General features: G+C 36.9%; 1 protein-coding gene across 1 annotated transcript; it reads right to left on the bottom strand.

Moving 5' to 3' along the window:
• TRIP11 (thyroid hormone receptor interactor 11) lies at positions 1-27787 on the bottom strand. Its single transcript, XM_072337746.1, has 21 exons — positions 27514-27787; positions 25378-25454; positions 24193-24303; positions 23023-23298; positions 22251-22319; positions 21392-21557; positions 19458-19820; positions 18508-18548; positions 17924-18019; positions 17003-17209; positions 13530-16559; positions 12544-12684; positions 11834-12027; positions 10351-10514; positions 9955-10058; positions 9119-9218; positions 5522-5603; positions 4662-4776; positions 3996-4118; positions 2854-3001; positions 1-2136 (listed from the first exon to the last, which is right to left on the bottom strand). Exons 1-21 carry the CDS (start codon positions 27650-27652, stop codon positions 1928-1930), a joined length of 5955 nt encoding a protein of 1984 aa, XP_072193847.1. The 5' UTR covers positions 27653-27787; the 3' UTR covers positions 1-1927.

Raw genomic sequence — 27787 nt, 5'->3', positions numbered from 1 at the left:
GAAACAAATGGTCTCACCATGCTTTATTTATTGGCATTTATAGTCACCTGGAAGAGAAACATAGATGTTAACTTCTCTATCATTGAAGAAAGAAAATTACGCTGAAGTTAAGATCTGCTTAAGCAATATATTCCATTTGCAATATGTAACATACACGATCTTACAAACATTTATTTGTGCTCTGACTCACCCGAAGGCAATTTTATTCTGAAGCAGTTGCGCATTTTCAAATGAACATGATTACAAGAACAAGGACTGCATATAAGACACCCAATATCAGTTTTCTTTATATTTGCTATAGAAAAAAAACAACCAGCCTATTCCAGTTCAGTAGTTTAAATAAAGATGGACATTTGAGGTACCAAACTGAAATGTTTCCAGAAGAGATAATTTTAAATTCTCATTTTATTTCTTACATAATGCAGAATTTACTTTGGTACACCATCTGTGGCTGTCATTCTGTCCCAAGTCAGACAGCCAATAGACCTTGTCTATTAAGGGAGTAAAAAATGTAGAATAAAAGCCCAATGTGGTCAATGGAGGAAAGGGACTCAAGTTCTCAAGGTAAGGACAGTAATTAAAATAAACTTTGCTAGAATTCAAGGCAACAAGAGAAATTCACTATTTGACCTCTACATAAATAAATGCGAAGAGTTCTTGCATTATTTTGGTTGATTCTGTACACATTTCTGATTAATTTTATTTAAATATAACTCTTACAACAATTTAATCCAGGATCTTAATGAAAATGAGAAGGTTGACAGTTCTAATATAGAACCTGCACAACAGTTATCTTTCAACACTGACTAAACAAACAACGGGATATAAAAAGGTTTAGAAATTACACACTTTAAAGTGAAGATGTTTTATCTTGATCAACTGTTGCTACAAGATGAATTTCTCCCTTTATTACGCAACACCATTCCTTACTTGCCAACAATGCGTACAAATTATCGCAGCAAAATTTACAGAAAAAATTAACTTTGGCCTCGGTCTTACAAAGACCTATTTACATATTTGGGATAAGTAAGCATGTTCTTCCCTTTAAATTCTGTACACATGTTAAAGCTTTAAGCCTATATCTGAATCTACAAAATACAGCAAGATAAAAAGTCTGTCAAATATACATCTTAGACCATTACAATACAGTGTCTTTACATACATGAACTTATTTTTTTGCTCAGTTATCCACTCTTCATCACATGAGCACCTCTAAAAAATGGAGCACTCCCACAGTTAACTCCTTGGTGCTGATGGGTTTGACTGCTGAAAGCAGTTATTAGGTGGGGCAAAAAGGATCAAATCCGTGTGCAAAAGAGATTAATACACCCCAAACTGCCCCCCAAAATGAATAACCCTGTAAATAAAGAGACACATGTCTTAATACAACTAAGCATAATGAATTCCCTGTGGGGAAAAGTACAGCTACTCAATAATCCCGCTCCCACTTACTCAATTTTTCAGTCTTTGGAGTTTATATCATTAATTCAACACCTCAAAGAAGTTCAATTTTGGCTAGGTAGGTGTTTCTATTCATTTATTTTTACATTTTGGTTCTCTAAGCTCTGCTGCCACTGGCAGATCATTTTCACAAAGAAATGGACCTCTACACCAAAGAATTAATGTTGTATATGCATAACTGAAAGGACTAGAGAGTAAAACTAGTGTTTAGACATCCTTCAAACTGTCTTGTGACAATTTAGCAACAGAATCCAACCTTTGTCCCATATGAATACTTGCTACATAGAAGGCAACTGTGCATGCAATCATTTAAATTTACATTAGTTTGTAATTGAAAGAAAAACAAGATACAATTGCAAACAAGTATACAACTTTATACAGAAGGCCTCACTGTGGTAAATTATTTATAGCATAGTGTTCTTGTTTTGCTTAAAGTGCTATCAATATCATGCTGGTTCAGGGTCATCTACTGTTTTAGGAGGTCTTTTAGTACAGCACCAGCACTGGCATCAGGGGACACTGGCAGTGGTGTAAAAGTAGGCAAAGCATCTGAAATAGGTTTCATAAGCAGATGTCCTGAACTAGAAGCAGGTGTTATGAGAGGCACTGCTGCAGATCGAGGTGCTAGAAATGGGTTTGCATCTGGTCTTCTGCTCATTCCCAAGACTCCAGAATCTGAAACGTAAAACAAACAAGAAGCTCCACTTTGTTGGAAAGTTTTCGTAAGCCTATCCAATTTTAGAGCATTTGCCCTGAAACAAATGTTACAACTGCGTATTACTTTTGCAATAAGAAAATTCCACCTGCTTGCCACAGACTGAAGACTCTCTTATAGACTTATTTCTGTCTTCTCTCATATTGGATATTACCTGCCCCATTGCTTCTTTTGTTCAACAATTCCCGTGTCTACACTAAAAGTCAGCAGTTAGAGATCATAGAGATCATAAAGATCATGGCACTTCAGGATATGCTCAACCATATTGTGCTTGTTGGCATGAAATTCAGTAGACACTCATGAAATGCAATAAAATCTATCCATTTTTGTGAGATGGAACACTAACACCCTGTGCAAAGGTTCACTTTACCTACGTGACATCAAACACAAAGTATCTGTCACATTGACTCCAGCACTATGCAAAGACATAAGGGTCCATTCACACACACTACCACACAGCACTCAGGTAAGGCTTCCTATCCTATGCTGTACTGGGGAAGCAGCCACAGGGTCAGCTTCAAGAAAATTCACACAAATAAAGATCACTGACAGTGAGTCACACCTGAATATTCAGTCCTCCTGTTAGCACACTGGTCAAATTATTACAACAAATAAATGTATTTGTAGTGAATATTTATTTGTTCTCAGCGCAACTTCTAATTTTCTCTAATTGTTACCTGATATTTGACTGCTGCTTGGAGTACTGCTAGTTTTACCAGTTCCTGCTGCTCCTAAAGGTTTCATATCGTGAACGGAAAGCTTGGGCGGTGGAAGGCTTGGGCAAGACTCTGTTTCAAGGAATTTCACAAACAGTTCTGAAAAAGACTACAAAAAGCAACCAGTTATTAAATTTTACATGCTTTTCAAAGGAGCATCAGTAGGTTAAAAATAAATACTTTTTTTTTTTAAAGCAGCTGTCAGCAAGCTCTGAAGATCTCTGTACCGGTACTTAAATGTTCTGCTTAATGAGTAACAGTGTAATTTATTTTCAAAACAAGAGTTTTTGTTGTCTCAGTGAGCAGCATTTATGTAAAACTGATGAACTTTGAAGATAACACGTACACTTCCACCATGGTTGATTTTAGGAAATAGTTTTAAGAAGCTTATGCTGCTACTGACACCACAAGCACTGCTGTGTGCATTATTTCAGTGGGCAAAACAAATAAGTAAATAAACATCCCTACACATCATGCTAATGTAAAGGAGTTATTTCTCAACAAAGCTGTCTAGCTCAATGAACAAAAAAACAAAACAAACAAACAAAGTTAATCCATCCTGCTCAGTCTCAAACCATACCATGAAAACTGTTGCTTCACAGTATTTGGAAGCTTCAACTATCAACTTTATATACTGTACATAAGAGACACTAACTGCAGCAGCAGAGAAAGATTTACAGGTATAATTTAAAGAACAAATGGGAAATACTGTCATGAAAATATGGTATTATGGTCTTTTCTCTTGTTGAGTATTGCAGGCTTTCAGACTCCCACACGTATTTAACCTCTGACACTGTCAGTTTGAAGTATCAAGTCCATACTGGAAGAAGTCAGTGGTCCCAGGAGCCAGTGGAACAGTAAGCAGTTTTGTATTAGCCCAGCATTTACAATTATGCAATTGTCTCCAATACCTATACTTTTATTTAGTCAGAAGGGAACAACACGTCCCAAAAACAAAACATGCCAGAGCAGCTGCACAGAACATATAAATAATAAAAGATACAGCAGAATTGAAATATACTCAATATACTTATGAACCAAACAAAAGCACTAATATGCAACGGCTCCAGTTCTTCCACACAAAACACACGATTAATTCTTACACTATTAAAACCAGTCTGGTGAGTTGGTCGTAAAGGTGTGCTCGGGACGCTCTTTGATCCTGTTCCTCCACCAAGCCATCCAGTCACCCATCTTGTAACTCCTCTCTGTTCTTCAGAGAGTAACTGGAAGGTTTAAAAAGTTAGGAAACAAATTAAAGCAACAGATGAAAAACCTGCAGCACTATGCTCGCTGTATCACTGTAAGTCACGTGGGAATTCCATAGAATCCCATAGGGAACTTTAATTACTATCAAAGCCTTATTCTTCCCCTCCTGAAAACTGGCAGTCTAAAATCCTACCTCTTTGCTTAAAAATGTAAAGTCACATTCTTCTTAATACCTAGTGGTACCTATAAAGCTGGATGATTTTTCTTTCATTGACATTTTAGAGCTATTACATACAACAGCACAAACTGCACAAAGTTAAATGCTTTCCTTTCTGCATTTGCACTCCTCAGTAAGATGAAATCTTGAGTATCAAGTAAAGTTATCGTAAGATTTCACTAACATTCAGCATTTCCACATAAAAAAATGAATTCAGGTAAGAACAAAAAGCATACACTTCACCCCCCAACTAGAAATACCAGGACAATCACATTTAGTTTAGCAGCAAGTCATTGTATTTTCAGGAAAGGATACTGCAAATGAATTAGAATCATAGAATTACCTGATCAAGTTCCTCCTTTTTCATACCCAAGATACTTCCCATTAACCTTAACACTTCATTACGTTTATTTTTTGGAGTATGAAAATGTCCAATAAAGAGATTCCTCATCAGGAGCCTGCAGAACAAAGACTGTTATCCTGTCTGCTCCTAGACAGCAGGTGATAGGGAAATTCTAATGCATTTAGTTCCATATACTTTTGCTTAATTTACAATAACCCAAATAAACAAACCAGTATAGGAATTAAAAGGAAATCTCATGAATTTCCTTCCTGTCTAAGTTAAAGCACATCTTAAACAATGAACTGCGATTTGGGCAGTATTATAAGTATTGTATGCAGTAACATGAAACTGAATTGTATGTTGCCAACTTCTGATGCAAGTGACAAAATGCAGGAAAATATTATTCCCACATCTTTACTCAAGAGAACCTTTAAACTGTCCCAAACTAAGACATAAGGAATGAGCAGGGGAACCCACGTGCCTATCTTGGTTTCAGTTCTAACACAGGGAGAGAGAAGATTATGACAACTAAGGAAGAGATCAAATCCAAACAGCATCCAGCTGATGCCATCCAAACCTTAGATGCATTATAACACATGATCAGTAAGAACTTTTCTCTCCATAACTCATGCTAGTGAAGGGTAATTTTACTTAAACATATAATCTAAATTTTGATACACGCTGGTTTTATTCAAGACTAATATTTACAATCACTGATTGAGAAACATCAAAATAAAAGTATAATTTCAAGGTTACATAGAGAAGCTCAGTTCTGCGCTACTCTTGCAACTGTTAGTAACACATCTGTACATTGCAAAGAAGGATAAAGAACAGAAATGTACGCCAATATAATAACTTACTTGTCCACTTTTCCTTCTGTGCTGTTGATGAGATTCATTAGCTTGTTTTGTACATCTTCTAACATTTCTCTTCTGATCTCACCTATAAAATGTTTATGCAAGTTTATGCAAAAAGCACCAAGTGAATTGTGATAAAAAACCTCACGTCCCCAAACACATGACTTACAAACACTAACAAACTTATCTGAGAAGAAAACAAACAGCTACAAGGTATAAAGAATTCATTGAAGATAAGTTTAAAAACAGCAAAAACGGAATTTGTCACCAAACCTTGATTCTGCAAGATACTACCTTTACATTTACTTCTTTCCTAACAAAAGCACAAGTCTTAACAACACACACAACCTGAACAACATAATATAGATCCTCTGGTTTCCATGTGACTTTCAATCTTTAATAAATGCATGGCATCACATGGTTCTCTATTTAACAGCAATAATTCCCTGAGAACCTGTGAGAATTTTGGTGCATCTACAGAAAGCTGGGCTGCAAAAAGTGCCCTGTTCAAATCATAGAATTACTCAGGTTGGAAAAGACCTCAAAGATCATCAAGTCCAACAGCAGCCTAACCATAGTACCCTAACAACCCTCTGCTAAATCATATCTCTGAGCACCGCATCCAAAAGGCTCTTAAACACATCCAGGGACAGTGACTCAATCACGTCCCTGGGGAGCCTATTCCCCAGTGTTTAACTGTCCTTTCTGTAAAGAAGTGACTACCCTTTCTGTAAAGAAATAAAGAATACTCCACAACTTTCCATAAACAATTCATAAACACAGATTTTGGAAGATAAAGAGCAGAACAAATTAATTAGTGTCATGCTGGGAACATAACTTAAAATTATGCTTCTTTGCTAGTGTGGTTAAAACAGGACCCCCAAACTGGAATGAAACTGCAGGTGCATCATGGAAGCTGAGTGGTTATTTAGGTGCCCATAGAAAAAAAGACAATTAAAAAAAACAGTTAAGCTACTAAATTTGACTAAAAAAAGAGAAACAACATCTGAAAATAAGGCTTAAGTATGCTTCAAGATGTTGCTTTTGCTCTACATGGCAAGATAATAGCAAGCTTCCTTCTTACTATTTAAAACCAAACCGATTAATGGTTTTTGAAGTGAAACCTAACTTCTGCTTTCTACTTTTTCCTGAGAAAGTTTTTATATCAGATGATCAGCTTTTCAGGACAGCTGCATGGCTACATTCATTCACAGTGATTACACAGCTCTACCCTTGGACATACTTTTAAATGGAATATTTCCTTCCAAAATGGAACCTTAGAGCTGATGAGGACGTAAGCATGTACCCCGTGTGTACAAAATGACTGAATAACAAAAAAGATCTGAGCCAAAATTCAGCACGGACTGCTGTAAACCAGACATTTACAGCAGACTCCAATAATTTGTTAACCATTTATGGCAATCCCCAAAACTGCATCTGGTACATCTTATACTTTTCCATTAAAATCACTTCTCCTGCCAAAAAAAATCCATAAAGAAATCCATCAAAAGATTTGGCCAACAAAACTGTGTCTGGGAATGTATTTGGCTAATTTTCAATAAGACATTATATGTTTTCTTGTATAAACAGAGAAAATAGAATGGTCTCTTTTTCAATAAAAATTATGATTTATCCTACAACAACACTGAAGAGCTGCTTCCTTTAGAAAACAATTTCTTTTCAATTTTTAACAAGTAAATTTCTTGCCACTACAACAAAGTTTGACAAAACACCCAGACCCAGTTTTCTCTCACAGTTCAAATCCATTAACACATTATCCCTTCTCCTTTCAGGAAGCTCAGCTATCAAAATTAACCAGTAGTATAAGAGCTCTCCAAATAATAGTGTCAAATTTGCCTATATCAAAGTTATTTTTGATCCTTGAACATGTCCACTGTGATGTCTCTTGTAAGAGAGATATAAAGAACAGCCAATTAAAAAAATATATATATCTACTGAATTAATAGTAGATTGATGCAGAAGGAAACTTCATTCAGTTTTTAAAGTTAATACATGAACTCAGAACAATGCTATGGTTCCCACTGGGATGTGAAACTGCACTTATATATAAAGCACATTTAAATAACACATAGTTGAGCTTTTCTGAGGAGTTTCTTTCTGAAACTGAAGGGCTTCAAAAGGACTATTCACACCAATTTTAAGATCATAAGCAGGTCTGCTTTAAGAAAATATTATATATTCCAAGCGGAAAACAAATCACAATTTAAGAATGAAAAGCAATAATTAGTACAATGTGGTCAGAGCTGGAAGAGTTACCATTGCATCCAGTAGAGATGATTTTGCAAGCACTTTCCTATAGCAAGCCTTAACTGAAAGACTTCACCCCCAGATCTGAAGGTATAAGACCACAGAATGTGAACAGGTCTCTGCCCTTAAACTCTCCTTTGAGAGCTCCCTCCAGGGAGCAATCAGAAATTCTCCTCTTGCTTCATATTTATCTCACATATACTCCTGGAAGTCAGGCTGTAACAAAGGATGCTGCAGTAACAGCAAAATATGGTAACCCACAGAAAGAAGAAGGAAAGAAAAAGCAGAACTCAGCTGGAAAATTGAAGAGAAAAAGTCAAATTAACACAAATAAGAGTGATTAAAGAAAAAAAGATGTTACTACTCCCTCAATGGTTGGTTCTGTTTATCACTAATGTGAGAACTGTCACACCATTCGACTACTTCCCCTTGTGGCTCAAGGAAACATTGAAGAAAAATTACATGTCAGGGATGAGATTTAAGGACAGAAATCCAACCAAATTACTAGTATTTCTTAGTTATGCTTTACCTAATGATATAACTCCTTTCTCACGAAAGCTGATATTTAATGAAGAAAAAAACACCATAGTGATCTTATGTTATTCATAAAGCTATTCCATCATCTCTAATTGAGTCTGAGCTTGTAAAATCTTACTGACATCTGGCATTCGAATACATTGTACAGAAATCACTTAGTTTTTTCTATTTGACTGGAATAAAGTTTGAAACTACAAAGCAGAAATGCATAGAAATGGTACTAGTTTTCCTACAAGGTATTCTGCCTGTACAGCTTTAATGCTTGAAGTGCTTACAAAAGAGAAGGCTATGTACCCATCACAGATTTTTCATTCCAGCAATGTCGCTGAGAGGAAAATACCCATCTCCAAGCCATTCACAGAAACAGAATCATTTATGTTAGAAGAGACTGCCTCAGGTTACCCAGTCCAGTCTCCCCCCAGTTCAAGAAGGGTCAGCTAGAGCAGGCTGTCCTGAACTGCATGCAAATGGGTTTTGAGTATCTCCATGGGTGGACACACCTCTCTGAGCAAACTGAGTTGACCACCCTCCTGTAAATACTCTTCCTTTGCAACACTGTTCCTCCAGGCAAAATCCTTTACCTCACAGTACCTTTGTCTATGTGAAATATGGTAGGTAACTTGAAAAAAAATGTGACAGCATCTGATATTTCACAAACTTTGTAGGAGATACAGAACTAAAGCTGATTCAAGGGCTTTGGTATCTAAAGAAAACTTGAAGGCATTTCTTAGAGAAAGACACCTAATAGAAGGTACATGTACTATAGAAATGTTTTATCGGAGAAAAATATGTTACCTTCTTTTTTAAGCTCTTCAATCTGCTCCTCTTTAACATCAAGTTGCTCAGTAAGCCTTGATGCTGCATCCAGCGCAGCATTTGCCTCTTCTAAATTTTCCTGAAGAGAGGGCAGGAAAAGGACAAAAAGGGAAGTACAGGAGTTCACTTACAATTATGCTAATGCAACACAGATCAAACATAGCAAACATTTGTACTTTATAATAACTTGGTTGGAAGCATTCCCAGAAGAACACATGCTATCTTGCTAGACTTTTAGGCTCAGCCTGGCCCCATCCCTGATCTGAAGAAGAAAGAATTATCTAACTTGATCTAGAATCATAGAATCCTCAGAGCTGGAAGGGACCTCTGAAAGCCATCTAGTCCAACTCCCCTGCAATGAACAGGGACACCACAGCTGGATCAGGTTGCCCAGAGCCCAGTTCAGCCTCACCCTGGAAGTTTCCAGGGATGATGCATCAATCACACCACTGGACAACCTGTTCCTGTGCCTCACCACCCCCACGTAAAAGATTTTTTCCTTGTATCTAACCTAAATCTACTCTCTTTGAGCTTGAAAGCATTTCCCCTTGTTCTATCACAAACGACCTTGCTAAAGAGTCTGTCCCCTTCTTTCCTGTAGTTTCCCTTTAGATACTGAAAGGCCACTATCAGGTCACCTCACAGCCTTCTCTTCTTCAGCCTGAAGAGCCCCAGCTCACTCAATCTGTCCTTATAAAGGCTACCCTTATACAGTAACATACAATTAATACTTCACATAGCAGTTAATTAAAAAAAAAAAAATATCACGAATTAGCACGCAGCTTCATTGGGTTCAACTTCATTATTCAGCCTACCTGCAGCGATACAACTTTCCCTTCTAAGTTTTCAGCTTTTTTTTTCCATTCTGCAGTCTCTTTTCGGTGCTTTTCCAGCTCTGCTGAATACATGGCTTTTTCTTCTGATGAGTTAAAAATACAAAAAGAAAAGAAAATCTATTCATAATACATAATTTTCTCTTTTTAAGATACACAGTTGCAAAATCTCAGCATTATCACATCTGGCATTCGTGAGGCAGAATTCTAATCTCATATATAGTATGATGGCCACCAGTTTTCATAACTCTTAAAAGATGAAAGATTTTTAAATTCAAGCTATCAAAATGAAGACCAAGTAACTATGTATTTCAAAAGCACCAAAATTCAGCAATTATCTCATCCGAAGAATGCTTGCTGTGACTGATACTTGCTTACCCTGTTGGAACTGCTCTAGTACCATCTGCAGGTTGGCCAGTGACAATGCATACTGTTTCACTTGGTCTTGTGAGATGGCGAGCTGTATTACTGTTTCATCTCTCTGCTTGGAAACCAGGTTTAATTGCTCTTGCAAGGATTCAACCTGCAGATTAGCCTGATGACTTAAATGAGTATGAAATAAATAATTTAAGACAATGACAAAAATCAAAGAGAAAATTAAACTACAAAAAAAAATGAAGACATTCCCACCCGCCCCCTGAATTCCTCTTAAAAACAAACACGAAAATCTCCTAAGAACACATTTTAAATAAGTCTGCTAATAATATTTTTGCAATCCAAGAACTTTTGTTTAAAGTGCCCTGCTTCAATTACTAAATGAATCAACAAGTCTTTCTACCAACTTTTACTGTTAAAGGCAATCACCAATAACTCTGTATAGCCTGCTCCATACTGACCACTGAATATCCATTTAATTCCCCATCATACAGAAGTATTATGAACCTGATAACCTATGAACCGACATTAGTGGGTGCCTGAATAAGTTGTATTTCTTGAAAGACATCTGACAAGTTCCTACAAAGCAAAAATATTCTGCCAGTTTTTACACAGCCTTCTCTCAACTCTTCAAATTTCTGCACCGTTTTCCACAACATATTCTGCTCAACTCAGAAATCTCTTTGCTGAGGATGTTACAAGCAGGAAAGGTTGCAGCTACATATACATACATATATATATATATATAGTATATCATATATACGTATATATACATATACATATCATATATCTATATATATGTGTGTGTGTGTATATATAATATATATAGCGTATATATATATAGTATGTTATATCTATATATATATTGTATATCATATATATATAATTTTTTAAAATTAAAATATTTGTTCATCTGGACAACTATGGCAAAACTAAATCTTTTGCTTGGAGTAACAAACATGTCTATATTAAAGACAAGCCTTGAGTAATTTTAATACTCTGATTTTCCTTGTTCTGAGAATATAACAAAAAATATATAAATGCATACAGTGCTATATGCCTTTCTGTGCTAAAGTATGACGAGGTGTAGTCATACTGAAAACAGTATGAAAGTACCACAAACACACGTGTTTTGAACTGTACTCTTTCCAAGTGAATGAAACCTTGATTTTGAAGACAATTAAGATATTGTTTCATCGTTCCACATGCAATTAAATTGATAGGTTGAGGAATTTTTGTTGTTTCTAGTTCTAAGCAGTCAAAGATCTGAGATATCTATAGCTGCTATAAAAAGGACAAAATTTAGTTCATGACAGTTATCAAGGTTATTTCATATTGCCTCTCTGAATCAGAATAACACTAACTCACACATTTTTTGTTTTCTCAAGTGCCTAGAATGCTTTAGAATGCTAATTCAATAGAATCAGTATCCATCTAAGTGCAATATTCACAGACAACGGCACTGCTGGATAAATGAAAAGATTACCTGGCGTTCTCCACTGCAGTAGATGAAGACAAAAGCTTTTCTTCCAAAGCTGAAACTTTTTTTCTTAGCTTGGCCTCTCTGTCTTCTGCAGCTAAGGCTTCTCGTGTATAGGAATCCTCCATTTCTATAAGGTGGTTACGCAACCTCTCCAGTTCCTGATTTAGGCGTTGCTCTTTCTCATGCAAATGCTGTATCTGTGTAGAACACACCTTAAGTTGCTTCTATTATCAGCTTCCACAGAGGAAAGTAAGCAAAGAAAATGTACTTGGAAACAAATTGCTTTTGTAATGATTTTGAGCCCCTTTACAAGTAATTACTGACAAAAATTATGCAGAAAATATTATAGATGCAATTTCTTATCATAGAACCATAAAATCATAGAATGGCCTGGGTTGAAAAGGACCATAATGATCAACCCCCCTGCTATATGCAGGGCCACCAACCACCAGACCAGGCTGCCCAGAGCCACATCCAGCCTGGCCCTGAATGCCTCCAGGAATGGGGTATCAATGAACACCCTGGGCAACCTGTTCCAGTGCGTCACCACCCTCTGTGTGAAAAGCCTTTTCCTAATCTCTAACCTAAGCCTCCTCTGTCTTAGTTTAAGTTCATTCCCTCTTTTCCTATCACTATCCACCCTCATAAACAGGGTGACATTCGTAAACATTCTTTTTTTATTTCTTACAACTCTAAGTTACGTGGTGACATACCTCACTCTGTAGGGCACTGCTTTCCATTTGCTTCTGTTTGAGTGCTACCATAACTTGGTCTCTCTCTTGCTGAAAAGTAACAGCCTTTTCCTGCATTGATTTAACCTCATTCAGCAGTTGATTCAGTTCCCCCGTTTTGCCCTGTGGAAGACATAAAAAAGCATTTCAAACACAGCAGTTTTTTTTTTACACAGGAAACGCAGTCTTTGTAAATGTAAAGACAATACTATGTAACAAAGAAACAGGCAAGACACACGTGGCCCTTCGGCACAGGAACACATTCAGGGAAAACACCATTCAGAAGTTTTTTCACTCATCACTAAAAGATGAAATACAAGTTATTCCTAAAGGACGCTACACAGTCGCTGTTTTAATTAACTGCTGTGAGTAGACACCTCTTCAAAGAAACTTTTTGTTTCTTTAAAAAAGATTCCCCTCAAATTACTTACACAGTAATTAATAAGCTACTGCAACCTTCCTCTGGACATACACTGGAAAGAAAACTACTTTTCCATATGTCTAATTGTGAGGAGAAACCATCACTTTTTTTTTTTGTTTTTCCTCCAGTGAAGCATCTTCAGCTATAAAAAGATGCGTGAACCCATTTATCTCCTACAGTTGCTGTGAAGCAGCCACATTGGAATGACCGGCACTTGAGGAAAGAATATGGAGAAATTAGTCCTCCTTGCCACCTCTGCAAGTTTTATAAAATAAATATAAGTTAATGCAGAATAGGCAAAAGCAAAATACTAAGCAGCTCTTCAGTAAATGAGTATTTTCCAAATGAATGAAAAATGTGGTTTATAGATACAAAATTAACAGATGAAATCATTAAGCCACTCACCCACTGATTTTTCATTTTTTATGCTGTAATGTGACGCAGTAAGGAGTCACCAACTTCATGCAAACACACGATGCATACAGATCCATGAAAATACATTACCATGAGACTTATTTCAAAAGATAATAAACACGAACACACGTACCTGTTCTTTCTCTTTCAATAGCTTCTCAAAAGCAAAAGCTTTTTCCTTCATTGAATGGGACTCAAACTCTTTCTCTTTCAGCATCATTGAAAACTGCATATTAGTTTCCTGAAGCGCTCGGAATTCTGTTTCTTTTTCTCTACACCTTGCAACTATCTTTTCATTTTCTTCTTTCAGTTTTCGAATATCCATTTCTAATATTAAATTCCTTTCTTTGAGATTAGTCACAGCTTGTTTTAAAAGCTCGTTTTCATTTTCTTTGTTACTGAGATTTTCACTCACAGAAAGTAACTGATCACTTTTAGATTTAATCAGTATGTCTTTTTCTCTAAGAGACTTCTGTAAGACATCATGTTTTTCTCTGATCTGTCTCATCTCTGAATCAGTCTCTTCTTGACTCCTTCTTTCAAACTCTGATGCTGTAGCCACAGAATCAGATAATCGCTGATTGTTTTCCTGAAGGGTCCTAATAGTTGAATCCTTTTCTTGTAACTTCTTTTTCAGTTGTTCCAGTTCCTTTTGAAGGAGTTTAGATTTGTCACTGAGTACTTCAGGAGCACCGCTTTGCGTGACTGAAGGTTGTGAAATGATAGAAGCCATTGTCGCAGATGGTGTTACCAAATCAAGTTTACCCAGGAGAAGATCTTTGGTGTTATGAAGCTGTCCTATGGTGTGCTGAACTTGTGCTAATTCTTCACTAAAACTTCTTAGTTTTTTCTCATTTTGTTCATAACTCTGAATCAAGCCATTATAATCTACCTGCAATTTTGAATTACTATCACTTTCAACTGAAATCTGTGCTTGAAGCTTTTGTAGCTCTTCTTGGAGATGAGCTGACTCATGCTGCATGTTCTGAACTGTGGTTATCACCTGCTGCTTCCACTCTTCCATCTTCTTTACTTGCTGTTTTAATTTATCACGTTCTTGTAAAAGTTCCTCAAACTGGTTACTGTTAACACCTCCTGAGCCATTATCAGTACCCGTACTGGATGCCTGCAAGACAGTCAATAAGGTTTGGCATTTTTGACTTAGAGCATCTATTTCAATATCTTTTTCTCGAATGATACGGGACAAATTTTGAATAGTTTCTCTGAACATGTCTTGACTACTATTTTCAAATCTATTTGATAATTTTTGATTCTCTTCTTGCAACCTTACCAAAGCTGCTTCTTTAGCAGCCACCATATCCATGATCTTATGATACTCAGTTTTCAACTGACTGTTCTCTCTCGTCTTTTCACTTAGAACTGCTAGTACTTGCTCTCTTTCCACGACATAAGCTTGTAACTGCTGCTGAAGACCAAGGACATCCTGTCGATAGGAAGCTGAGGAAACTCTAGCACTGAGAGCTTGTATTTCTAAGTCTTTCTCTTGAATGATTCGAGTAAGTTTGCCAACTTCATCTTTAGACAACTGATCGATTTGTTGACTCAGAGAAACATTCTTTTCATTTAGAAGCTTAATCTCCATCTCCCTTTCTTTGATACCTTTTACTAGTCTTTCAATTTCAGCTTTAGATAAGTCATGTTTTTCATTCCCATTTTCTCCATTAAGTGTCTGAACTTTTGTTTCCTGGAAAAGATTGGTGGAATCAGTCTGAATAACCTGCCTCTCTTTGTGCAACTGAGTTTTAATCTGCTCAATTGTTTTCTGTAAATTTTTAATTTCCTCATCTTTCTCTAATGAGAGTCTTTCATGTGTGACATTCATTTGTTCACACTGAAATTTAGACTCGTCTATTTCCTTTCTTTGCTCCTGCAAGGACTGCTGAAGTTGTACTGTTTTTTGATTCTGGTCTTCTATTGTTTTCTTGTGGACTTCTATTTCTTCTTCAAGATTATTCTTTATCACTTTTAATTGTGTCACCTCACTTTCAAGTTCAATAATAATATCTAGAGTTTTAGGCTCAACTGCAGGTGTAGCTCGACTTTGCTGATCCTTAAGACGCTCAATTTCTTCTTTCAAATGATTGTTTTCTTCCTTCATGATAGCAAGACTTTTGTCTTTCTCCTCTAAATTTTGTTTTAAGACATCCTGCTTTTTTGAAACTTCCATATATTCCTCAAGTTCCTGCTTCACCTGTGAGGCTTGATTTTTAAGTTTTTCAATAAATTCCTCTTTTTCTTTTATGAGTTCTGTCAACTGCTTTTGTCCTCCTAAGCTAGTAGTCAACATCTCTTTTGTTTCTTGATGGTCAGCTTCCATCTGCTCCATGCTCCTTTTGAGTTCCGCAATCTTAAAATCTTTCTCCTGATTGAGTTTAACTAAACGCTCATGTTCAAGCTGCAATGCAGTGGTATCCATACTACGTGCATTTGATAGTTCCTTAATAGTTTGCTCATACTTCTGTGCTTGTTCAAACAATCGCTTTTCAGCCTCGTTTAATTCCGTTTCTAAATGCCTTTTTTCCAATTTCAAAGCTTCCAGAACTGTGTCTTTCTCTAAGCAAACTTTATTCTTCTCAGAGATGGTATCATTTAACTCCCGTTTTAGCTCTTCAAGGGCTGCTATTAGCTTTCCATTTTCTGTTTTGAGATCAGAGACAGATTTCTCTAAGTCTTCATTTAGTTGCTTATTTTCCAGTTCTTTATTCTGTAGTTTTACAATTTCTGTTTCTCTTTCTTTCAGAATCAGATCTTGACTACTGTGGCTAGATTCCTGTTTAATATTTTCTGTTAATTTGCTCAAGGATAGAGAAACTTCCTCTTCTTTTTCTTTCAGTCTTTGCTGCAATTCTCTAATTTCTTTTTTATTATGCAAGTTACAGTCCTGGGCCTTCTTCAATTGTTCCTGAAGGTTTCTAACATTATCTTGAAGTTGCTGCTTACTTATATGCAAATCATTAAGTGCATAGGAACATTGACTTAGTTTTTCTTTCTGAGTATCTAACTCCTTAAGAGTTTCCATCTTCTCCATTTCTAATTTTGCTACTTTCTTTCTTTCAACATCTATGTCCAATTTCAGCTGTTTGGTAATGCTGTCAGTTTCCATGTGTTGTCTTGACAGCTTCTCTTTCAGTGTAATCATATGCTGAAATGAAGACAAGAATTTGTTAGGAAAGGGGGAGAATCAGCAGACCTGTGTATTTGATTTTCATCCTCTGATCAATTAAAAATTTGCCTGGAAACAAAAATTCTTCCCACTTAAAAAATCAACTTGACAAATATTATCAAGTAGTTGATGCTAAATGACCAACTGCTGTTTACATGGGAGAAGAGGCTGACTGTCACCTTGCTACAACCACCTTTCAGGGTGCTGAAGTGAACAATAAGGTCTACCATGAGCCTCCTCTTCTCCAGACTAAATAATCCCTGTTCCCTCAGCTGTTCCTAAGACTTGGGCTCCAGACCACTTCACAGCTTCACTGCCAGTCTCTGGACATGCACCAAGGCCTTGAAAAACTTAAAAGATAAAAACACACAAATATAAACATACATTTTTGAAATACAACAAGTAATTTGAATGTTTGTTACCTGAGTAGCTTCTTGATTCTGCTTGTCTAGTTCTTCCAGTTCTGCTATTAATGTGTCTCTTTCAGCAATACTTTCATTTAATTCATGTTCTTTCCTTTCCAAATCTTGCTTCAACAGTCTTAATTCTGAATTCTGATCCTCAGTACATGCAGAAGTAATATTCTCATCTTTATGTTGTGCATTTAGCAGTTCCTTCTTAAGTTCCTCCTTAAGTCAAAAAAACAAATCTAAATATTAGCCTTTCTCTTGATAAAACTTGTAATGTCCCACTGTGAAATGCTTTCTTTTTTCCTCTCAAAAATAAAAGCAGAGCATGTATTTTTATGTTGACATCTCTGTGTATAAATGAACATTATCCCCATTAGAATTTTTTTATTACAATGTATTCATCTTTAACATTCATATATACATATTTTTTTCATTACTTCTTTCACGATGCTCATTGGTATACTTTACAAAGTTCTTCCCCAAAAGCCATGGTCTGACAAACACATTTATATCCACCACTAAGGTATGGATCCACAGCTGGAATAAACTATTACATCTTCCAGAGACATTTTAAACATACGGTATGCATGGTATGTAAGGGCAATTAAAAAAATCCTCATGAAAACTGTTATGGGAAGTCTTTAATTGATACAATATACAAAAGATCCTACTTGTAAAAATTGCTGGATGCAAAATAAACTAAGCCATATCTCTCAAGCCTGAATTTATATATGACTTGCTAGAATGTTGCAAAGAAAACCAAAAACAACACACTAACTTCACCAGTAAAATAAAATATACTAGAGCACTACATGGAAGAAAAAGCTGTTTTAGAACAACATTGTCAAAACTATACTGAATATACCAATGTTTACCACTGTGTAGAAAAAAAAACCATGTAAACAACACAGTTCAGAAATCTGACACACATACCTTTTCATTCCTAAGTTTAAGATTTTCCTCTTTAAGAACTTGGAGATCTAGCGTCAATGCCTCAACATCTTTTGCCATATAAGCAGGATTGTCAGCCTTCAAAAACAGTATTTAAATAGCGAAATACTTAAGGTAAGGATCCAGAGCATTTAAAAAGCATCACCTGTACTAACTCTTTACCACTAAATACCAGTGGAGGAACATGGAAGAATAAACACCTGATATGAATACAGTTTTATATTGTCTAAAGTACTGTTTTTCTACTAATTTAAAGGGAAGATATGTACAGTAATTTAAGAATGTATGTTACAGTAGCCTAAGTGGAACTCTACGTTTTCTTCAACAAAGTATACCGTGGAGTTTCACAAACCAAAAATGTACTGCTCCCTTGATTATAAATTATAAAATAAAAAAATTATAATTATAAAGTAATTATAAAAGCAATCTAAAACTCCTTCCTTGGTTACAAGGTTATTTACGCGCAGTGTGAATGCTCCAAGAATGTACACTACCAAAAACATGTATTTTTCCACAAGTTACTGCTGTTGCTGCTTTTTGTTAGATTAATTCAGAAATTGCCTTACCTGATTTAAACTTGAAAGCCTTGCTATTTCTCTTTCTGCTTCTATAATGGAAAACAATATGAAGTTTTACCACTTTCAAAAAACAAACGAACAAACCAACCAACCAACCCAAATCATCCTCCCACCTTGCCCAGCCAAACTCTGCTACTCAAAAGAAAACAGTTTCATACCATTGTAGTAAGGTAACTCTCTTTTTCTTTCTTTTTTTTTTTTTTTTTTTTAGGAAACAATTTAAAGGCACTTTTACAACTGAATCCACAGCAGGCCAAATTTAGTACCACACTCTATCACAGAAAAAGCGAACTTTTACAATTTAAATACAACTTCTACCTTGGCTTACTTCAAAAGAAAAAAATGCTATTGAACAGTTGACACATGACAACTACCGGAATCAGAAACCTCTACATTTATCGTTCCATACCTAACTGCATCCTCTTGCTCTTGCCTCGGTGGACAACCCTAATTTAAAGCAGCAGCTTTTAAAGGCCCAAAGTTGAATATTCAGTTCCAAATTCTTAAACTATAGTGGCCTTCCAGTGCCTAAAGGAGGCCTAAGTAAAAGCTGGAGAGAGACTCCTTATCAGCAATAAGTAATAGAACAAGGGGGAATAATTTCAAAATAAAAGAGGTGAGATTTAGACCAGATGTTAGAATAGAATTTTTTAATATTACAGTGGTGAGGCAGCACAGACTGCCCAGAGAAGCTGTGGGTGCCCCATCCCCAAAGGTGTTCAAGACCAGGCTGGATAGGGTCCTGGGCAGCCTGGTCTGGTAGGAGGTGTCCATGCTCAAGGCTGGAGGTTGAAACTAAATGATATTTTAATGTCCCTTCCAACATAAACCAGTCTATCATTCTATAAGAGTAAATTTTAAGCATTAAAGTTGAAAATATGTAACAACATATTATTAAAAATCAAAAACAGTAAAATAAACCCACATCATCTTTGTACCTAACAGTGCTTGTTGCAGACTGACAACATCTTCTGGTAGCGGTGTCTTGGATTGAGACTTCTCCTGTTCTTTCAAGAGAGCACCTTGCTCTGCAACAGAACTTTGAAGCACACTGAAGTCAGATTTTAGACTTTCATATTCCTGGGTTAGTTGGATTTTTTGTACCTTTAGCAATTCTTGCTCTTTCAGAAGTATTTTGTTTTCTTCTTTGGCAGAAGATAATTTCTGATTTAATTTTCTTATTTCATCCTCTAGGTCCTTTATAATTTGCAAGTCTTCTGCTTTCCCTCCTTCTAGATTCTGAGCAATCTTTTTCTGTTCACTAATTTTAGAGTCAACCACGGCATCAGTGCTTACACCATCTAAAAAACAAAACAGATCGAGTTTGCAACTAACCAAAGCCAGAATGGTAGATCTTTTGTTTAAAAGTCTCTTTCATCCCTTCTCCTGACAGAGGGATAATCTAAAACAAAAACATGAAAATCAACAGAAAACTAATGTAAACAGAATTAATATTTTAAGCAATGTCATGTATATGACTCATTTGATAAACAGTTTTTCAAATACTTAGATCTCCTTTGCTCTAATAAGTTTCAAAAGGTGTTGCAAGGTGCACATTGTTGAAGATTTCATTAACACATCCTTGATGAGGAAGAGTGGGAAAGATGAAAGAAGCCAATTTATCAGGACACATAATCTGCCCATTTTCCTAAGATTAATGTATCAAAACCCATCCAATTCAGTCTGATGCAAAAACACTGTTTATAATTTAATGTTGAAGAGTTGCTGAATAGCTGTCACAGAGTACAGTACTTCATCTATGGAACTTATTTTTGCTAGTAAATCTTAATGACAGAATTACATCTTGTCAGTTTATAAGTTGCTGCAAAAAGTACAAACTACTTGATTTGCCAAACAGTGCACCAGGTTTTTCACCTAAAGACCTCATACTGCAGATGCGTTTTTATAGACCCACCATATTATTATTACATAGTTTGCAGAATCCTAATAATGCAATTTCCACATAAGTTACAGAGTATAAAAAAGCAGAAAAAAATATACGGAAGAAAAATGAAAACACACTGAATGAGAATTCAAGTGTAAGCTCCGACAGCTTTCCTCTCCCCCCAGTCCATATTACATTCTCAAGTAGAACCAACAAAATATCAGATACATTCTACAGTTATTTGAAAGCTGAGAGCAGCACTTCTTTTACAGATGACTTGTAAAGGAAAGATGTGATTCCTGCATTTAACAAATGTACCCTCCTGGTATGTGTAAGTGCAGCGTACATAAAAGACAGCTAACATTTTAAGAGGCATCTGATTCTGAAAAACAGATTACCTGTACTGCCTTAAAAGTTATGAGCCTGCAAAAATATGCCCTCCCTTTATTGCTATCTCTTACCAAAACCAGAATTTATAATCTTCAGAAGCCAGAGTTTTAACAGATTAAACAAAGGCTTAGAGGCAGATCTTACACACTTATGCAAAGAAGCTCCTAGAGGAGATCCTCACTGACATTAACTTCTTAAGGAATATGAATTACCTTCAAGATACAAGAATGGCTTCTTCTGATAACTACTGAGCTTCTTCTACAATCTATTCATGCCACAGACACACATGTGGTTCTTATGGCAACCTAAAAGTTTCAATCTAGTAACCCAAATAGCACATGGTACTTTTCACTGTTTTTGTCGGAGATTTTCTAACCTTGCTATAATTCAGATGTTCAACCCAACACAGTGAACTAAAGATACGAGCACATGTGCCTGCCTTAAACGTGAAACTGAATTAGAGCTGAAATTCAAATTCCTAAACGTGATCTACTTCCTATTTATTACACTGTGCATAATGTAACATTTACGCTTTAACCTCAATTCACTGCATATTAAATCAGAAAGGAAACTCAACAATACGCATGCAGTACAGACCTTGCTGTAACTGATTCTCAAGTTCTTCAATTCGCTCTTCATATTCACTCAGCTCTTCTCGATGTCGACGACTTATCTCTACTAACTTTTGTCTGTGTGCATCTTGCAGCACTGAAAGTTCATGTTGATGTTCATCTATTTCTCGACTTAAATTCTGTTTGAGCTCCTAAAAACAATGTCAGAGAAACAGAATGGTAAAATACAGCACAGAGGCTTAAGAAAGAATACAAAGGAAACAAATTTTTTTCCTTCATAAAATCAAAGGATTTATTAAAGGATTTTGCATAGAAAAGGTCAGGTTTTTTTAAACATTTAAAAAGACATTTCTTTAGATATATACTTACACAAACAATATACTATGTGAATAATAAAAATATAGAATATTTATTATAGGTTACAACTGTTTCCAAATGAAGCAGTTATGTTAGGACATTTCTAACAACTTTCAGGAATCCATCCAAATTTGTATTATGACCTTTCAATGAAAAAAAGGGCAAGATGAGAAAGGAGGAAAAAAACCCCTTACTTTGAGTATCTAAATTCATTCTTAAGTCTACAACAGCTTCTGAAAGTAATTTGCTCTCATAAATGCTGATGGCGTTCTTTTAAGCTTAGGTGCTAAGTTTAGCAAATTACAGAAACACCTCACTTCCTCAGAACATTTGGCTGTTTTGAAATCTAGCACCACACTTCATTCAATGCTACATACAACTACATTACATGTCCACGTGCATTTTTAACAGAGAAAACGTGTTAGTGTTATAAATATACTTAACTTTATTCGCATCATGTGACAATACACAAAACCATCAAGAATAAAGCATAAAATAGGACAAGTCTGTCAAAGTCATCATCTTACCTTAATGATATTTTGCAGTTTGCATATTTCATTTTGTTCAGCATCATTTGCTCCTTGCACTTTGGAAGACTGAGAAAAGAAATACCACACCTCTGAGTGAAAATTGTGATAAATACAAATAATTGCTTCCTTTTCTTACATGCAAGTATGTGACAGTTGGGAGGGGCGGCCATTATTGCGCCTTGTAAAGTAACAGGGTTGCCTAATTTTCCTTCGGTATTTCTATATAAAGAAAGAAGTATCTCTGAAATTGGGCTATAGCTTGAGGAATGACGATTCATATCAACAACAGCCTGAAAGATTATACTCTTTCTTGTCTCAGCAGATCTTAAATTACAACTGACATATCAAGTACTGACAGAAAAGTAGGTAAAAACAGTATGTGATACTCAACTATCAGTTTTGATAGCATTTTGTTGTCAGTAAGTAGTTGATAGCACAGATGGGCAGAAATGCTCTTTAAAGACTGAATAAAAATGAAATCCTTAATCAATATGAATATTCTACATGAATGTAACATTCTCTTCCTAACTTGACAAACCATGGATAAAAGCATCATGAAAGGGCACTGGGAAAATAATTACTGAATGTGTCTCTAGTCATATAATGGAAAAAAAAATAACAAAAGACTAAAACATTATTAAGCTTCAGCTTCCATCACATCATGTTATTTCTATGAATTTTACAACATGAATGTTAAAGACTCAACTCCAAAAATGGCCAATACCATTCAAATAGTATTTTGGAGGGGAGACAGAAGAAAATCACTCACCTGTGCAATCAGTTTCCAGTGGTCAACCTCAGACTCAAGTCTAGAAACTTCATTCGACAACCTGTTTATTTCTTGTTGAGACCAGATTATATCCCCAAAATCCATGTCATCGCCTTGAAAACCTGAGGAATGTCTAACCACAGGAACAAAGGAGGCTGATGTAGTGGCTGGTTGTGAAACACCACCTCCTAACTGTGCTGACTGAGCAGCGGTCTGAACTTTCTGCAACTGCTCCTGTAATGCATTCTGTCGAGCTTTTAGATGGCTGATTTCCACCTGAACATATAGAATATAAGGCACTGTTTCAGTAAGAATATCAAAATATACCCTATTTGTACTTTTACAAAAGAACAATGAAATTCAGCTCCCTCCCAGCATAAAACAATGGTCGCTTCCACTATAAAGTGAAGGATAAAAATTATAAGTGCTTTTTTGAATGAGAAAAGCAGTCATAATTACAAAGTATATCACACAAGACACATACTAAAGGCGTTAATACTCTTCTGGTTAGGTACTTCTACATACACTTCAGTGGAAGTTTCTGCCAACTTTTCAGTACCGAGATACCTGTGTACTTACGTTGTTTCCTTTTGTTCACCCATGCATTTACAAATAAAGCTGAAATAAAACTCATTTTGCATAATATTCTAGGCATACTTACACCCTTCTTCATTTACAAGGCTATGAAAGCCCACATTACACAGTGGGTGATAAAACTGGAATGCTTAAATCAAAGAGACACACTCTTAAATTATGAAAGGTAGCTCTGTTTCCTTTAATTTTACACTTTGAGATAAACAACTGCGATATCCACAGACTGCTTATCTGAGTTTGCTGCCTTTGCACCTTCAGAAGAGAACTGAACTAGAAATACAGAGCAGTTAGTCTATCATTTCTCAGTGATTACAGAAATTCTGATACTCACATGACATCCACAGAGAGCATTCTCTTTTCTCTCCTACCTGCTGGCCTCTCCGTTTATATTATGTGACTCAATTAAAAAGTCATGTTTTGGTCAGGTTCTATATTCATGAACAACCAAACCATAGCACTAATTCAGAACTGTGACTAATAGTTCACCCAGAAAGGGCACAGATACTGTAACTCAGCAACAAGGAAAGCAATGCAACACGTTGTAGTTGTACTTACATCATTTACTCTGTATCATACCTCTTTCTGTTGCAGCTGATTTCGGTACTCCACAGATAACTGTTTAATTTGAAGCTCTGCTGCTTCATGCTTTTCTTCTAAGTCACTACAAACTTTTTTCAGTCTCTCATTCTAGGAAAAAATGAGAAATGGGTATAAGCAAATTCTGAATAGTTCTTATGGATCTAGAAAAACATACGTTTGATGAAGACTTAAAAAAAAAAAAATCCCCCCAAAACAATCCCAAACCACAGTCGTTGAAGTAGTGCAGATTTCTCACATTATTTCACCCAAAACACACAGTAACTATAATTTCCAAGTGTGGCCCCAGAATCAAGTTCACATCCAACCTTTCCAGTTTTACATAGTGTGGTATTTTGTGGTGGCCAGAGGTGAAGACCAAGAAGAAAAATTCAAAGCTGAGTTACATGTGGAACTTAAAAATAGCCACACAGTGTAAATTGGAGGGAATATCCCTAACAGCCCAGTATTTCAACATCGGTCAACAACTGTCACCAATCATCAAGAAAAAGCATCAGGAACTGTCATCTCTCCAAAACATTATCTAATTGTTCAGTGCTCTCAAGAGCAGTCAATATACGTGAAGGTGGTTGGTTTACAGACATAAAGTCACAAGACCAACAAGTCCTTTGTAAAAATACAGAGATTGCTTTCTGCAAGGGCATATGGGATTTGTAAGAAGCACCATAAGAGTACAAGCATCTGTAGCTATGTCAAAAGGAGCATCAAGTGGGGCAACAGAAGGAGAACTACTTCAATTCAGACAGACACCCACTCATCTTCAATGCCTGTAGCAAAAGACATGCCGCCACACGTGGTAAGGCACTGCACATATACAAAACACTATAAACCAATACAATCTTTACCAGCCAAAATTCACCAAAACTTAACAAGAAGTTTGTATTTGCAAGCTCTTTACAACCTGCCTACCACTGCAAATCAGTAGGAACAGTTGCACAAAGCACTAGTTAGCACAGGATGAAAACAAGCACCACATACATACTCTGGTAAATAAATGTGCCCCCTAACCATGATGGCAGCTAGTCGCCAAAGGAAACAGGCACATTCTAATACTACTATTACCCTTGTTTCTACATTTTCACAAGGCTGAACAACTCATATGCAAAATTTCATCTTTACCAGAAACACTTTTTATTTATATTTTTAATTACAGTAATTTCTTACTTCGGACTTCTGTGCTGCATTAATACTTTCTATTTCTCTGAGTCTGGAATTGGACACATGTAGCTCTGTTGCCGCATCTGGAAGAAAAGTGTAAAATTTCAGTTTAATTAACTTTATTATTAACTCCTATTAGCTGCTGAGCAGATATTAGTTAAGACCACAGTTATTACTCTGTATCTTTTCTTCAGACCACTTTAACATTTGTTTGCTTATAAACATGAGAAGTTGCCTTTATCAGAATGCTGTTTTAATTATTTTGCAGGCCAGAATCTTTCTGGACTTAATTTAATTCTCTCAAATCAAGTCCTTCAGTCAGATCACAAAACCAATGGAAAAAGCATGAAATTAAGCTTTAACATAAGTGTAACAGTAGTTTTCACTGGGCTGTTACGTGTCACTGAGTCAGTTTTTTCGTGCAGGACTTTGTCCCTGACATAACTGTTGCATGTGATTATTTCTCAATAATTCATGTGAAAGTTCAGAACAAGGATTAGTTCCCTAAAATACATACAGTGGTGATTAAATTTAGTCAGGAAAGCAAACAAACAAAAAACAACAGCTACAAAACTCACACAACAGAACACCAATCCTGCCCCTTATGTGAGGGGGCACAAACCTTTTAAGACTCATCATTTACAAAGGCAATGCAGTTTGACCACACCAGTTTATCTAACACAAAAAGAGTGCGTTGTTCTCCCCTTGCCTCTTCCTTTAAAGATTAATTTTCCTTAAATAATCTAGGTTTACTTCCCCCTTTTCCCAATTTTAGTGGGTATAAGTAGAGCACTTCTTTTTACCAGCAAGGAATCATTGGCTAGATTGCAGCCTGGGTATTTTTTCAACACTTGAAATAAACACAAACGAGCACCTAAATGCTGTATTTTATAGTTTCCTATATTCTGTTTAAAACCAGCGTTGCTGCAATACAGCCATTAAAACGAAGATGTTAACGTCTGCAATCCACCAACACCATCATGAGTTAGGCCAGCAGTCAAAACAGAGAATAACATTAAAAGTCAGGGTAAGCAAACCATAGAATTGTTAATGTTGGAAAGATCACTAAGATCACCCCATCACTCAGTGTGCTATCCTACACTGTTCTTCAACACCTCTAGGGATGGAGACTCCTCCAGCTCCTGGGGTAGCCTGTGTTCTTAAGGCCACATGGTACATGCAGGCCTTTAGTGATCAGAGCAGCACTAAGGTGATGTTGGAGTTTTACACCCCAGGTCAGTAAGCCTAGGATCCCATACAAATGCACTGCTCCAAAACTGGTAGGAAATGAAAGCTGTTCTCAGCAGGGCTAGCAGTCAGCTACAACTGGAAGCAACTGCTGATCATCAGCTCTCTCTCACATAAACCAAAGCACAAACCTTTATACTCTACTAGCCAACAAACTTGTCAGATGACTGCACAGGTTGGCAGCACAAGGTAAGTTTCCAAATGAAGCTAATACAGAATTTAGGATATTAAATAATTCAGAGCATATCCTTCAGAAAAGTGAGGAAAAGATTCCTTCTCAGAATAAAGATCTCCCTTCTTAGCATTTTACCCACCAAAAGCCTCATCTGCATCAGAGCTCCAGCGTCAGCTTGCTAACATGATTTATGCAATGCATTCATGGTGCTTCACAGCTGCAGACAAGGTGTGGTAGTTGAAATCCACACTCTACATGAGAAGCACGAGCAGCTCTGCATAGTTGCTATTCCTTATGGTCGCTGCAGAATATTCTCAGCCCCTCCGAAAGATCCAAACCAAAACACGGGACCTCGCTCTGAGTGACACGTCAGAGCCGATAACACCGCTGCTCTGCAGCCGTATGAGGTCACTGCAAAAGCAGCTCATCAAACCGGGTCTGACACAACCGAGGCCCACGCAAAGAAAGAACGTCGTGTACTTCCACGACGGACAACCCAACACTTCATGCAATTCAGAAACTACATAATAACCAACAGAGCGCTGGCTGGCCTGTCATACAACAGCCCGGGAACGCGTTTGTTTATTCCCCCGATCCCGAGCCCAGAGAGACAGAACAAAACCCAGCCCAAAGCGGGCAAGGGCAGTAGTTGCGGAGTTAGCCCGGCACGGATTTCCCTCCCTAGCCGTCTGACAGGCCCGCGCAGCAGCCCCTCTTACCGCCCACTTCCTCTGCGCCCTCCAACAGGATGTCCTTGGTGAAGCTGGAGATCTGGCCGGTGAGAGAGGACAGGCTGCCCCCCACCTGCCCCAGGGACTGGCCGAGCCCCGAGCCCAGCCCGCCCAGCCACGACGCCATGGCTCGGCCGGCCGCGGGCCTCCGCGCTCAGAAGCTCCGCGCCGGGCGGCACCGGCTGCACCAAGAGGCCGACCTCTCTTCTCCTCGCCGGGGAGATCGAAGCTCTTACACGGGCTCAACAGAGCGCTCCCGGCG

This window comes from Excalfactoria chinensis, chromosome 5, assembly GCF_039878825.1.
Source record: "Excalfactoria chinensis isolate bCotChi1 chromosome 5, bCotChi1.hap2, whole genome shotgun sequence".
In the NCBI taxonomy this organism is placed as follows: domain Eukaryota; kingdom Metazoa; phylum Chordata; class Aves; order Galliformes; family Phasianidae; genus Excalfactoria; species Excalfactoria chinensis.
Note: the sequence above shows the minus strand (reverse complement) of the source record. Positions and strands in the feature narration are given on the sequence as shown.

Bases quoted from the DNA above. Each gene is read 5' to 3' on its own strand.
- TRIP11 (XM_072337746.1), bottom strand. From the start codon at position 27,652: ATGGCGTCGTGGCTGGGCGGGCTGGGCTCGGGGCTCGGCCAGTCCCTG. The intron at 10,515-11,833 runs GTAATCTTTTCA...TACTCATTTAAG, and splicing joins ACTGCAGTGGAGAACGCCAG to TCATCAGGCTAATCTGCAGG. The intron at 10,059-10,350 runs GTAAGCAAGTAT...TTAACTCATCAG, and splicing joins ACTAGAGCAGTTCCAACAGG to AAGAAAAAGCCATGTATTCA.